The 12,711-nt window shown below is 40.4% G+C and overlaps 1 protein-coding gene across 1 annotated transcript; it reads left to right on the top strand.

Annotated features, from left to right (window-relative positions):
• Positions 1-4,302: 4,302 nt before the first annotated feature.
• Positions 4,303-4,716, top strand: LOC132316123 (uncharacterized). Its single transcript, XM_059814630.1, has one exon. The coding sequence runs from the start codon at positions 4,303-4,305 to the stop codon at positions 4,714-4,716; it is 414 nt and encodes a 137-aa protein (XP_059670613.1).
• The last annotated feature ends 7,995 nt before the right edge of the window (positions 4,717-12,711 follow it).

Here is a 12,711-nt window from a genome sequence, read left to right as displayed (position 1 = left end):
TTATATGTATGATATCATCTAAACAGGACCACGTTTGGGAAACATTAGATTTTTCTCCTCCACAAAACAGACCTGGTGAGACCTGGTGACCAAAGGAAGGTGGTTAGCAATAACCTGGAATTAATTGGCGGGTCGTTTAATTTTGACCTTTGACTATTGCTACGTACGCATGTCGTCACATTGCCAACGAAGTCACAGTGACCACCTATGAGAATACCTACTCCAAAAATAAAATACGGAGTATAATCAACTCTTGTTTTTGCAAATACGTTTGCTTTACGTGACTTCAAATAAAGAATTATATAGTAAACACGCTAGTCTCATATTTTGAAGGTGGGTTAGTAATTTGAATCCTTTAAAATTATCTATACAAATTTTTTTATAGTAATTATTCCATATACAAAAATGAAAACATTACATGTACATGGTATTTTAGGAGAGGTCTGAACATAATAATAATAAATAAATAAATAAATAAAACTTCTTTTGCCTAGACTCTAGTTTCTAAAGAATTAGATAGGGGTGACAATATTTGACATGACACGCTAATACAACACGAGATAAAAGAGTTTGTGTTTGAATTAATAGTAACCGTGTCGATACGAATTGACCGTTAAATAAATGTGTCGTGTTCGTGTTTAATTTTACTAATAAGATTATGACACGATTAATTTGATTAACTAAACGTATCAGAAAAATGTATCGTATTTGTATCAAAAATAATTTAAACATATTTTTTGTATTGTGTCAAGTCTTCATCCATTATTAAATAAGTTACGCATGTTATATTATACGTATAATATTCTTATCAAATGATTTTAAATACGTATTGACTCGAACATGTTCATGCTGTAATCTTGGCGGTCACGTACACAAAAGTCGATTTCAGCTTTCGAATTCCCAATCAAATAAAAGACAAAAGTGAAAAGGGCAACGTCTCAAAGCATGCTCCTCTTGGATGGTGGGTCTCCATCAAGATAATATTCATTAATTTTCATGAGTTAGGAATTAAAATTTTATATTGTCATTACGGACCCAAAAGTCTCCCCGTAGCTGCTGAGTTAGGGTTGGAGATCATGGTTGAGTTGGATTCAGGTTAAGCACATGCTTATCTCAAAATTTTACTATAGCCCTGACATTGACAACTCAAACTATATTCAGGTATTAGGTTAGAGAACACAAGTTGCATTCTATGTTCTGCTTGGTATCACTCATGTGAAATAACTAACGACATATGTGAAGTAGTGATTATGAGATGTTTTAAGAGGTCTAATATTATTGTCATTGACAATAAAACAAAAAAAAAAATTGTCCCACCATGCATGATTGATTTTTCATGATGTTTTAATTGTTGCAGTGCCAAGAAACATTTGTTTGGTCCTAGATTGTGATCTAACCACATATCATGACCTCTGACCCAACTCTGATTTGGGCCTGAAAACTAGTCAGGCCCAGCGAAGAGTCTGAGACACCCAAATTTAGGCAGCTAAAAACTTTGTGGCAACCAGAGAGTTAAGTAGCCTACTAACCCAATTGACGATCCACTGATCCCATACCATGAGCTCAGACCCAACTCTTATTTGGGCCTGAAAACTTGAACGGCCCAACTAGGACACCCAATTTTAGGCAGCCCAAATTTTTGGAGAGATGGTGAATGGTGATGGTGGTGCAGTGGGCGACAGGGTGATGGTGCAGCAGTGGTGGTGACGAGGGGTTGCGGCAGTATCGATGCTGGTAGTGACGTGGTCACGAGGGATTGCGGCAGTGTTGATGCTGGTTGCAAGAGGAATGATGACAGATTGATGATGGATTTAGTTTTGTGTCATTTTTTATCCTTTCAAAAAAATGATATGGCCGTGCATGATTTTTGCAACTTCGAAAATCGTTTTCAAAAATAGTTTTCAGAGTATATATAAAAAAAAGAACAGTTTTTAATTTTTTTAATTTGAAAATGTGTTTGGTTGGAAAAATTACAAAAACAATTTTCAAAAAATAAAAACTCATAAATATACTTGGTTGTCTATATTGAAAATAGCTTCAAGAAAACTAAAGAGTATTGTATATCACTCTTTTATTTATTTTTAAAATTTATTATAGTGCATTATTCTTTAATTAACAATAATTGTAATAATTTTATTGAAGTTCTTACAAACTATAAAAATGTATTCTTAACTCATGAAGTGTATGGAACACAGGGCTTGAAAAAAAAATTAAACAAACATCCTCACATTTTGTTTTCACAACATTGTCAAAAAAAGATGGAAAAAAAAAAAAAAAAACATGGATTGCACTAGTAAAAAAATATCGAGACGTTCTTACAAATTTAAACTGTACACAACAACATTCTTTTTTTTTTTTTATTTTTTTTTTATTTTTTTATTTGCCAATTTATTTACTTACCAAAAATAATAAATATTCTCGGGTCAAATAAAAAAAAAAAGGATTTGTACAAGTGACCATGATTAGCTAGTTTCCAAAAGATCATTATTAGCCAGAGGAATCGCATTAGTAAAATATTTTACTAACTACAAATTTTTTTGCTACCCTTAAAAAAAATCTTTGTTTTTTAACCAACTGGAAATTTTATTGGGTAAAATAAGTTTATTTGTATTTGGGGAAAGCGAATCTCAGAGAAAGAAGAATCGTCAAAGATGTAGATTTGCTGCAACTGAAGAAGTTTTTTAAGATTGATCTGCAAAACAACATAGATGCACGTTTAAGAGAGAGAGAGGCGTGGCGACATGGCAGAAGAGGAAGAGTTCAGCAGAGAGAAAAAGGGGGAAAGGAGAGAATGATACAAAGGAGGAAGAGCAATGCCACAAAAGACGAACAGGGAAGTTCCTGGCACCATGTTCGGTCCGGAGGTCTCGGAGGCGGGCTGATGACAGAATTTGTAATTGGTTGATTTGGCACCGAAGACACCAAAAGTGACCCGGGCTTGGTATGATTCATATTGCTAAGAGTGGGTCGGATGGGGGCAACCAAGATAGAGCAAGTCCTCAATGAATGGGCCCAGGTCCAAGAAGTCAGTAAGGAAGGCCACATTGTGATGAAAGGAATTGGGCCTAAGCAAAAGGAAAGAAGATAGGTCCAGCCCAAGAGTGATTGTAATCGTCTATAAATAGACGGAAATAAGAGGAAAAAGGGGTTAGAAAAAATTGTTTGAAGTGCACCATTTCTCTTTCTAGATTGGGAAATTTCTGTATTTCTTCAATTGGCGCCGTCTGTGGGAAGAACAGCGAGGATTGATTGGTGTTGATCCAAATCGATTCGATTCAGAGCACTTTGCGAAGAAGGCACTTGATCTCTGAAAGCTGAATCAAGATTGATGGAATTGTGATCTGTCTTGATGAATCTCGGTTCCAATTGATTTCGAGAGGTTGGCGTCCGATTAACGCAGATCTGATTTGTGCTTGTTCCGGCGAGCTGCGCAGTTGCGACTTGTTGAGATTGTCGAATTCGGCAAGCTCGTAGCTGTAGTAATTCAAATCCGGCCAGTAATGAACGAAATTCAACAAGTTTGAGTCCAGATCTGGTGCGTTTGCATTAGCAAGGCTCAAATCTGATCAAGAAATCCGCAGTTAATGACTTTGCTCCGATCAGGAATGATGATCGGAGAAGAGAGCTCAAATCCCTTGGAGAATGGCCAGTAGTCGAAGCTCGATGAGTTGATGAACATGATTGAAGCCCTGAGAAAAGAAAATGAAGAATTGCAAGCTGGAATGGAGCATCGTGAAGCTCCTACTATTCCGAGGCCACCTCTGGTAGGAGAGGGAGTCTTACCGTTCAATGCAGTTCATCAAGGTGATCCAGAGGGTGTCAATCGCGTGGATCCTCGTCGTGATGAAGTTTTAGTAGGCGATCTACCTCCAAATGTCCGTCAAGTAGAGGATCGAGAGGGATCTATTCATTTGGTTCCACACCGCGAATGGATCATGCAAGAGGAAGCGCCGGTGTACGATCATAGGGCTACATCGCCGTGGCAAAGTGAGTTTGCAGAAGACAGATCGTTTGATCCACCCTATCGACCTTCAATGGCAACATTTGATTACCGCAGTTTAGAAAGGAGATCTACCGATCATGGAGTTCCATCACGGTTATTAAGGGAGAACAAAGCACTGCGCTCATCAGCAAGGACGGTTGCATCTCCGTTTACTGATGAAATCCTAAACGCTCCAAATCCGAAGAAGTTTTCCATGCCGATTTTCATTCTGTTTAATAGAACAACCGACCCGGTCGACCACATCTACCACATTTAGTTGAAAATGGCTTTGAATACTACAATGATCCTTTGATGTGCAAATGCTTCCTACAAGTTTGGCTGGGCCAACCCTCAATTGGTTTAAGAATTTGGCTTCAGGCTCAAGTGCTAGTTTCCAGGACTTGCGTGACAAGTTCATAAGCCAGTACTATAGGAATAAACGCCCGGCCAAGGATGTTTCAAGCCTTTATACAATGAAGCAGCACGAAGATGAACGATTCCAAGCTTTCCTCACCCGGTTCAACCTTGTCAAAAGCATAGTAATGGAATGTCATCCATCCACAGCAGTCCAAGCGTTTAAACTTGCAATGAACCGAAGGACACCATACCACACAAGCCTGGTGGTGAATACGCCGAAGACCATAGACGAGCTGAACGAAAAAGCTGACGGTTTCGTGCGTCTGGAAGAAGAAGAGGCAGCTAATGCAAGGAAGACATCAATTATTTCAACATAAGAGAAGTCCAAAGCCAAGATCCGGCAAAAACAAGTTCAGCCACAACGCCAGACCTCCTGGAAGGCAGAGAAAAGGCCCAGATAGGAGGAATTGGTTACTCCACTCAGAGTTACCTGGCAAGGCTGTATCAAGAGAACAAAGATAAGTTTTGTCCTCCTTTACCAATCAGACAACCTCTTGAACAGAGGGATCAATCTAAACACTGTGCTTTTCATAGTGACTTTGGACATCAGACTAATGAATGCAGGAACCTAAGGAGGTAAATGGAGATGCTGATCGCAAAGGGGGAATTTGCAGGTTATGTTCAAGGTCCGGCACAAGAGCAAAACCGACGGGCTGAGCAGATCAAGAGAAATCAGAAGCCAAATCACCACAACACTCAGCCCATTCGAATTATAAATGCAATTCATGGCCGACCTGAACAGACAGCGGAGTCAGAGGAGCTGCTCAGAACGCGATTACGCCAGGCCCAATTGAAGAGAAAGATTGACAGTGTACATGCTTTGCATCAGCAGAACGCATTGGCACAGATAAAGTTTGACAGAACAGACCTGCTACGCGTTTAGGTTCCTCATGAAGATCCACTGGTCATCAGTTTGACAGTTGCAGAATGCCTGGTTCGAAGAGTTTTGATTAATCCAGGAAGTAGTGCAAATGTCATGCCCAGAATAACGTTCGACCGGCTCGAGATCGAACCCGAGAAACTTAAACCCACATGAAATCCACTGCTAGGATTTGATGGGAAGTGGGTGGAGCCCATTGGTATGGTAGAATTAACAGTACAAGCTACTAAGAGAGTTCTCACTGAGAGTTTTGTGGTCGTAGAAATTCATCCATCTTACAACCTCCTGATGGGAAAAGGGTGGATTCACAGAGTTCAGGGTGTCCCATCAACCCTATATTAAGTGATGCGATGCTTGGGTCCAGATGGGACCAAGGTGATTGACATTCATAGGGACCAGGTTATAGCTAAAGAGTGTTATTCAGTGACTTTGAAATCTGCTGGAAAGGGGAAAATTCCCATCGGTTCTGCAAGTCCAAGATAGCAATTACAGGAACCTCCACCCAACAAAAGTGGGGAAGAGCCGCCAGTTCTGACCGCAGAACCTCTTCTTGATGTGTAGATCGACCATAAGAAGCCGGACCGAACAACGAGGGTGGGATCTAGACTTACTGAAGAGGATAAATAAGGGTTGATTGATTTCTTGACTCAAAAAGCAGATGTGTTCGCGTAGAGCCATTCAGACATGCCAAAAATTAGTCCTTCTGTGTCCTGTCATTCCTTCAATGTAGATCCGAACGCAAAGCTTGTGAAACAGAAGCAGGGAAGATTTGCTCCAGAACGCAATCGAATCATAGCTGAGGAGATTGATCGGTTGCTCGAGGCAGGATTCATTAGAGAGGTTCAATACCCGGCCTGGCTCCCTAATGTCGTTGTTGTGCAGAAAAAGAATAGGAAATGGAGAGTATGTATTGACTTCACTAATCTGAACAAAGTTTGCCCAAATGACAGCTTTCCATTGCCAAGGATTGATCAAATGATGGATGCCACTACTGGGTACGAGCGATTAACCTTCCTAGATGCTTGTTCAGGTTATAATCAGATCCCCATGGACCCGATTGATGAAGAAAAAACTTCTTTTGTTACCGAACGTGGGACCTACTACTACAAAGTCACGCCGTTTGGATTAAAGAATGTTGGAGCTACTTATTAGAGGCTAATCAGCAAGATTTTCAAAACTCAAATGGGGAGAACTGTGGAGGCTTACATTGATGATATGGTGGTAAAGAGTAAGAAGAAAGATGATCACTTGGAGCATTTACAAGATGTGTTAGGTGTGTCGAGGAAGTATGGAATGAAGCTTAATCCAACCAAATGCTTATTCGGCGTAAGCTCTGGCCAATTCTTGGGACATGTGGTCAATCATAGAGGAATTGAGGCTAGCCCAGCCCAAGCGGAAGCTCTGATCAGAAATGCAAAACCAAAGACAATTAAAGAAGTGCAAGCACTCACAGGTCGAATAGCTGCACTAAGCCGATTTATTTCTAAGCTCTCAGATCGTTGTAAACCGTTTTTTAACACGATACGAGGCCGTGGAAGACAAGCCTGGGGGGATGAACAACGACAGACATTGACTAGCCTGAAAGATTACATGCGAAACCTTCCAGTTCTATCTGCTCCCGAGCCAAATGAAAAGCTCTTTGTATACCTTGGGGTATCCAGGATCGCGACAAGTGCCGTTCTGATCCGTTGCAAAAACGGAAAATAATTCCCAGTGTTTTATATCAGCAAAACAATGGCTGAGCTGGAAAGAAGATACTCAAAGGCCGAACGGATGATCTTGTCGTTGGTGGACGCGAAAAGGAAGCTCGGGCATTATATCGAATCCCATCAAATTGTCGTCTTAACTACTTTTCCTATAAGGATGATCTTGTACAAGCCAGACCTATCAGGAAGAATGACAAAATGGGCCATTGAATTGAGCTCATTTAATATTACATATGAACCCAGAACGGTAATCAAAGGTCAAAGCGGTGGCTGATTTCCTACTTGAGTGTGATGTTGAAGACTTGGAGGAAGGTTATAGTTGTTTCTTATGGAAGCTCTTTGTTGATGGCTCTTTAAATCAAATGGGGGTAGGAATTGGAATCAAATTGCAAACACCAGAGGGCACCACGCTGAGCCAAATGATCATACTTGAGTTCAAAGCAACCAACAACGAGGCTGAATACGAGGCATTGTTAGCTGGGCTGAAGTTGGCTAAAGAGCTGAAGATCAAGATTCTAATTGCTTATAGCGATTCATAGCTAATCGTTCGGCAATTAATTGGAGAATACGGAACCAAAGATGAGACTATGGAAGCATACTGAACCGCAGTTCTGTGTGAGGCAAAAGACTTCGATCAAATTAAGTTCATTCAGTTGCCGAGAGAGTATAATGAAGATGCCAATCGCTTAGCCTGTAGTGCATCCAGTTCTGGAGAAACACTGGTTAGGGTCATCCCGGTTGACGTGTTGATCCAGCCGTCCATTTTTGATGAACTGCTCGATCCGGGCGCTCAGCAAGTTAATGTTATACCATATGAGCCGAGCTGGATTGATTCGATCATGGCTTTCGTACGTGATGATGTGCTGCCCGAACAGAAAGATGAAGCAAGAAAATTAGGTCCAATGCCGCGAAGTATGCTATTATGCGTGATCAGTTGTATAGACGGTCCTTTTCGGGTCCATACTTGAAGTGTGTTACACCAACAGAGGCTAGACAGATCATGTGAACCATTTATGAAGGTGTATGCAGAAATCATTCGGGAGGAAGATCTTTGGCACACAAAGCAATGACACAAGGGTATTTTTGGCCAAACATGGCATGAGATGCAGAAGAATTCTCTAGAAGATGCGATAAATACCAAAGGGTCGGACCATTGATCCACCAACCACCTGAAGACTTACACGTAATGGCCATGCCATGGCCTTTCGCACAATGGGGGATGGATGTGGTTGGCCCTCTGCCGACTGTAAGATCGCAGAACAAGTACGTTCTGCTAGCAACAAATTACTTCACCAAGTGGGTAGAGGCAGAGCCATACCCTAGTGTTACCCAAACTCAAGTAAGACGCTTCATCTGGAATAATATTATCTGTCGTTTTGGCATACCAAGGTCAATTGTTATGGACAATAGGATCAATCTCGATAGCAAGTAAGTGAAGGAACTACTGGAAAAATATGGAATTAATCAAAAGTTGGCAACAGTCAACCATCCCCAGGCTAATGGTCAAGTTGAGATCACGAACAGGACAATATTTGTTTGCATCAAGAAGAAGCTCGAAGATGAAAAAGAAAAATGGTTAGACGAGTTTCCGAACGTCTTGTGGGCTTACAGAACAACCCCAAGACGGCCGACCGAGGAGAGCCCATTCGCTATGGCGTACGGTACCAAGGCAATGATACCAATTGAGCACTTAGTTCCAACCGTTAGAAGCTTGGCGTGGAATCAAGAGCAGAATGATAGAATGTTAAGGTTTAATCTTGATCTGCTGAAGGAGAAAAGGGACGTAGCTACAATAAGGCTTGTTTCTTATCAGCAGACCCTTGTAAATAGCCATTACAAGAGGGTGAAGCACAGAGACTTCGCCCTTGGCGATCTGGTTCTGAAAAGGAAGGTGGGGATAGTCAAAAAGATGTTTTCGCTATGGGAAGGTCCATACAGGATTACAAAAGTCATAGGGAAGGGGCATACGTCCTGGAGACCATGGCAGGGAGGTTGGTCAGTAAACCATGGAATGCCATGTCTCTGAAAAGGTATTACCAGTAGATGTAGAATTTAATTCGGAATAGTATACTCGTTTTGACTTGCATACTTGCAAGTGTATGAAATTCTCAAGTTTTATAAAAAAAAGTTTATTTTGCTTAAAATTAATTGGCATTCTTCCCATTTAGCAAAGTAAGTGATGATTAGCAAAGTCAACCAAACGTACAAAAATAAATAGATGCCGAGTGGCAAGTGGCATTCTAGCCGAGCGCTGGGCACATAGCAGAGCAAGTGGCAACTGGCATTACGAGCCAAACGCCAAACTCTTGCATAAAAATAAATATATGCCAAGTGGCAAGGGGCATTCTAGTCAATCGCCAGGCACATAGTAGAGCTAGTGGCAACTGACACTACGAGCCGAACGCCAAACTCATGCATAAAAATAAATATATGCCAAGTGGCAAGGGGCATTCTAGCCAAGCGCTGGGCACATAGCAGAGCAAGAGTACTGGCATTATGAGCCGAACGCCAAACTCTAGCATAAAAATAAATATATGCCAAGTGGCAAGGAGCATTCTAGCCGAGCGCCAGGCACATAGCAGAGCAAGTGACAACTGGCACTACGAGCCGAACGCCAAACTCTTATATAAAAATAAATATATGCCAAGTGGCAAGGGGCATTCTAGCCGAGCGCCAGACACATAACAAAGCAAGTGGCAACTGGCACTATGAGCCTAACGCCAAACTCTTGCATAAAAATAAATATATGCCAAGTGGCAAGAAGCATTCTAGCTGAGCGCCAGACACATAGCAAAGTAAGTGACAGCTAGCACTATAAGCTGAACGCCAAACACTTGCTCAAAAATAAACTTATGCCGAGTGGCAAGTGGAATTCTAGCCGAGTGCCAAGCACTTAGCAAAGTCAGTGGCAGCTGGCACTACAAGCCGAACGCCAAATACTTATGAAAAGTGAAATTTAAAAATTGAAATTTGAAAATTGAAACTTAAAATTAAAGAAAAAGGTCAGGTATCAAGATATCATATCATCTAGAGTTGAAGAATGGAAGTTTTGCCAAAAAATAGGTATTATTATTCCATGTTCCTTCATTACAAAACGATCTTGAGGTACATGGCTTGATGTTCTAAGGATACATGAAGATACATTAAAAAAAAAAAAAACTGTTACAAGAGATTGCAAAGTGCTAGTTGGCACGATCTTCTCCAAGCTATGACTCATTGTTTCCCCCATCATTGCCCTCTGGCCCATTGTAGCCTTCTCCGTTTTTAGCTGTACCATCATCCTTGGAGGGAGAGTCAAAATGAATCACCCCCTCAGTTAGCACGAGTCTGTCAGAAGCAACTAATGTGGAAGGGATTATAATAGTAATAGGAGGAACGTTGAAAGGATGGAAGGATGGAACAACCCCTGAGGCTGCAACCTCTCTACATTCAATAAAGATATTCTCAGCAGGGTCGCAGGGTGGATTTTGGTAGTTGCTTGGTGGATGGATGTCCAAAGAGGTGTCCAGCTCATCCAGACCAGCACATGAGCTAGATTCACCCTCAGGGGGAGAACAGTCAATAAAGCCATCTCTATACCCTTCAGCATACTTGAGAGCACTGGTTCTAGTGAAGCGGGCAAGGAGAGCTTTCATGCCACCCTCAACTTTACCAATCATATTCAGCAAAGAAGAATGTTCATTTAAAAGCTTTTCCTTTGAGTTGGCATAGGTCAACCGTTCAGCAATAAGTGTACGCTAAAGGTCTCCCTTCTCAGCCTCAGTGAGTCCCTTTCAGTCAGGGCGACGTTCTTCTCAGTCTTCAGGACATCAACTTCATCCTGAAGAGAGTCCCGTTCAGCCTTAAGGGCCTCCCATTCAGCCTTAAGGGCCTCCCATTCAGCTTTCAAGGCGTCCCTCTCATTTGCCAGAGCATCTTTCTCAATTTTCAAGGCAGTAATTTCTTTCTCTGACTCGTTCAGCTTAGACACAAGCTCAGCGTTTTTGGCCTCCAGCCGGTTTTCCGCTTCAACGGATCTTTTAAGGCCAACAGAGAGAGACTTGAGCTTCTTGTTCAGAACCTTAATGGTCTTCTGAAAGGTGAACATTCCTGTAATGACTCGGTCTTTTTCCTCCATTTCTTTTTTTTGGCGATTTTTTTTTTTTTTTTGTCTTTTCCCTATTTCGTCTTTTTTCTGTTTATCATTTTTTCTTACATAACCTCACTTTTTGTGCTCAGATTTGATTCCGGTTTTGCATGCGTTCATGATATTTGATTTCTATGACATTTGTATTTTTACTTTTATAGAAAATATATTCTAGTTGCTTACTTTTTTCAAAAAGGGCATGGATGCATACTTTATTGTAATTATTCTTTATTTTTAGGGTTTTTGTGTAATTACATAAAGTAATTATTTTTCGTCTTGGGGACCATTTTGTAAATTATTTTGGAAGATATTTTTAAAAAGGACCTTTTTATAATTTTCAAAAAATGTGACAAGTGTCACATTCTCATGGTGCCACTTGTTGACAATGGGGTAAAATGACTTGGATGTATAATCTCTTGGCATTTGGAGGGTAGAGATACAACCACTTGTTGGCCTAGGATTTGAGCACTTGTTGGCTTAGATGGTTGACAAGTGTAGGCTTAGGATTAAGCCTAGGGAGGAGCCTTGGATTTGTGACAAGTGTAGGATCACAATTAAGTCTTACATTGTGCGTGTGAGAGAGGTGGTATAAGAACACATAGTGAGTGGAGGAATACTAGATTCTCCACTCACCATTTTCACTTTATCCCTTTCATTTTCACTTATTTTCTAAGAACCCTAACCTAGCCACCATTGGAGAAAAGCTTGGTTAATAGCTTTGACTTCATTTTTGGCCTCCTTCCATTCACCCTAAACTTGAAACCTTAGAACACAAAAGTTTCCCCTCACTCTCCTCTTCATTAACCCTAAACTTGTTTTCCATTTTGAGCTTGGTTGCTTGAATTATAGAGATTCAATTCTCTATTGAGGTAGGGGTGATAGTATGTTCATATTTTAAGTGTTTTATAATCCTTGGGGTTTAATATATATTGTATACATGCTTTTAATATGATAGTTTTGCATATTATAGGAAACCCTCACTTCTTGACTTAGGGGTTTATTGATTTAAGCATGTATGATATGTATAAACCATGTGTAGGAGGATTATATAATTTAGTAATATGCTAAATTCTAGTATTTTCACATGTATAGTAATATAGAACTCTAGTAGAATTATTAATGTCATATACAATTCTTATTGACTTGAATTGCTATATTTATGGTGGTGATAATTCTATGATCTTGTTGATGACAATTGTGATTATTTTAGAAGCTTAATACTATAATGTTGAAATCTAGTATATATAGCTTATTGTTGAGGCATGCTTTAAATTGATAGGTTGGTGGTATTATATTGTACAAAATATCATGATGAGGACTTGTCATTTGGCATGCCATTTTAGACTTGGAACCCTAAGACATGGTTTGTGTGGTTTCAAAATACTTGTGCATGGAAGGTGGTTTATATGCCTTAATTATAGTGTTTGAGTTTTGAACTTGATTGTGATTTTGGATTATCTTGGGACATTGTTACAAGTGATATATGGCTAGAGTTTGGCTCTAGTGCGGGAGGTATGAGTTTTCCCCAATTGAGATAGTGCGCACAAGGGTGGTCTTCCCAGTGGATTAATGCCCGGAATAACCATTTTGATCTTGGTTT

The sequence above is a fragment of the Cornus florida genome, unplaced genomic scaffold, assembly GCF_030987335.1.
Source record: "Cornus florida cultivar Cherokee Brave unplaced genomic scaffold, ASM3098733v1 CherokeeBrave_3.0.0_Hap2_Chr07, whole genome shotgun sequence".
Lineage (NCBI taxonomy): Eukaryota > Viridiplantae > Streptophyta > Magnoliopsida > Cornales > Cornaceae > Cornus > Cornus florida.
Note: the sequence above shows the minus strand (reverse complement) of the source record. Positions and strands in the feature narration are given on the sequence as shown.

Coding starts and splice junctions, on each gene's coding strand:
- LOC132316123 (XM_059814630.1), top strand. CDS start 4,303: ATGCTTCCTACAAGTTTGGCTGGGCCAACCCTCAATTGGTTTAAGAAT.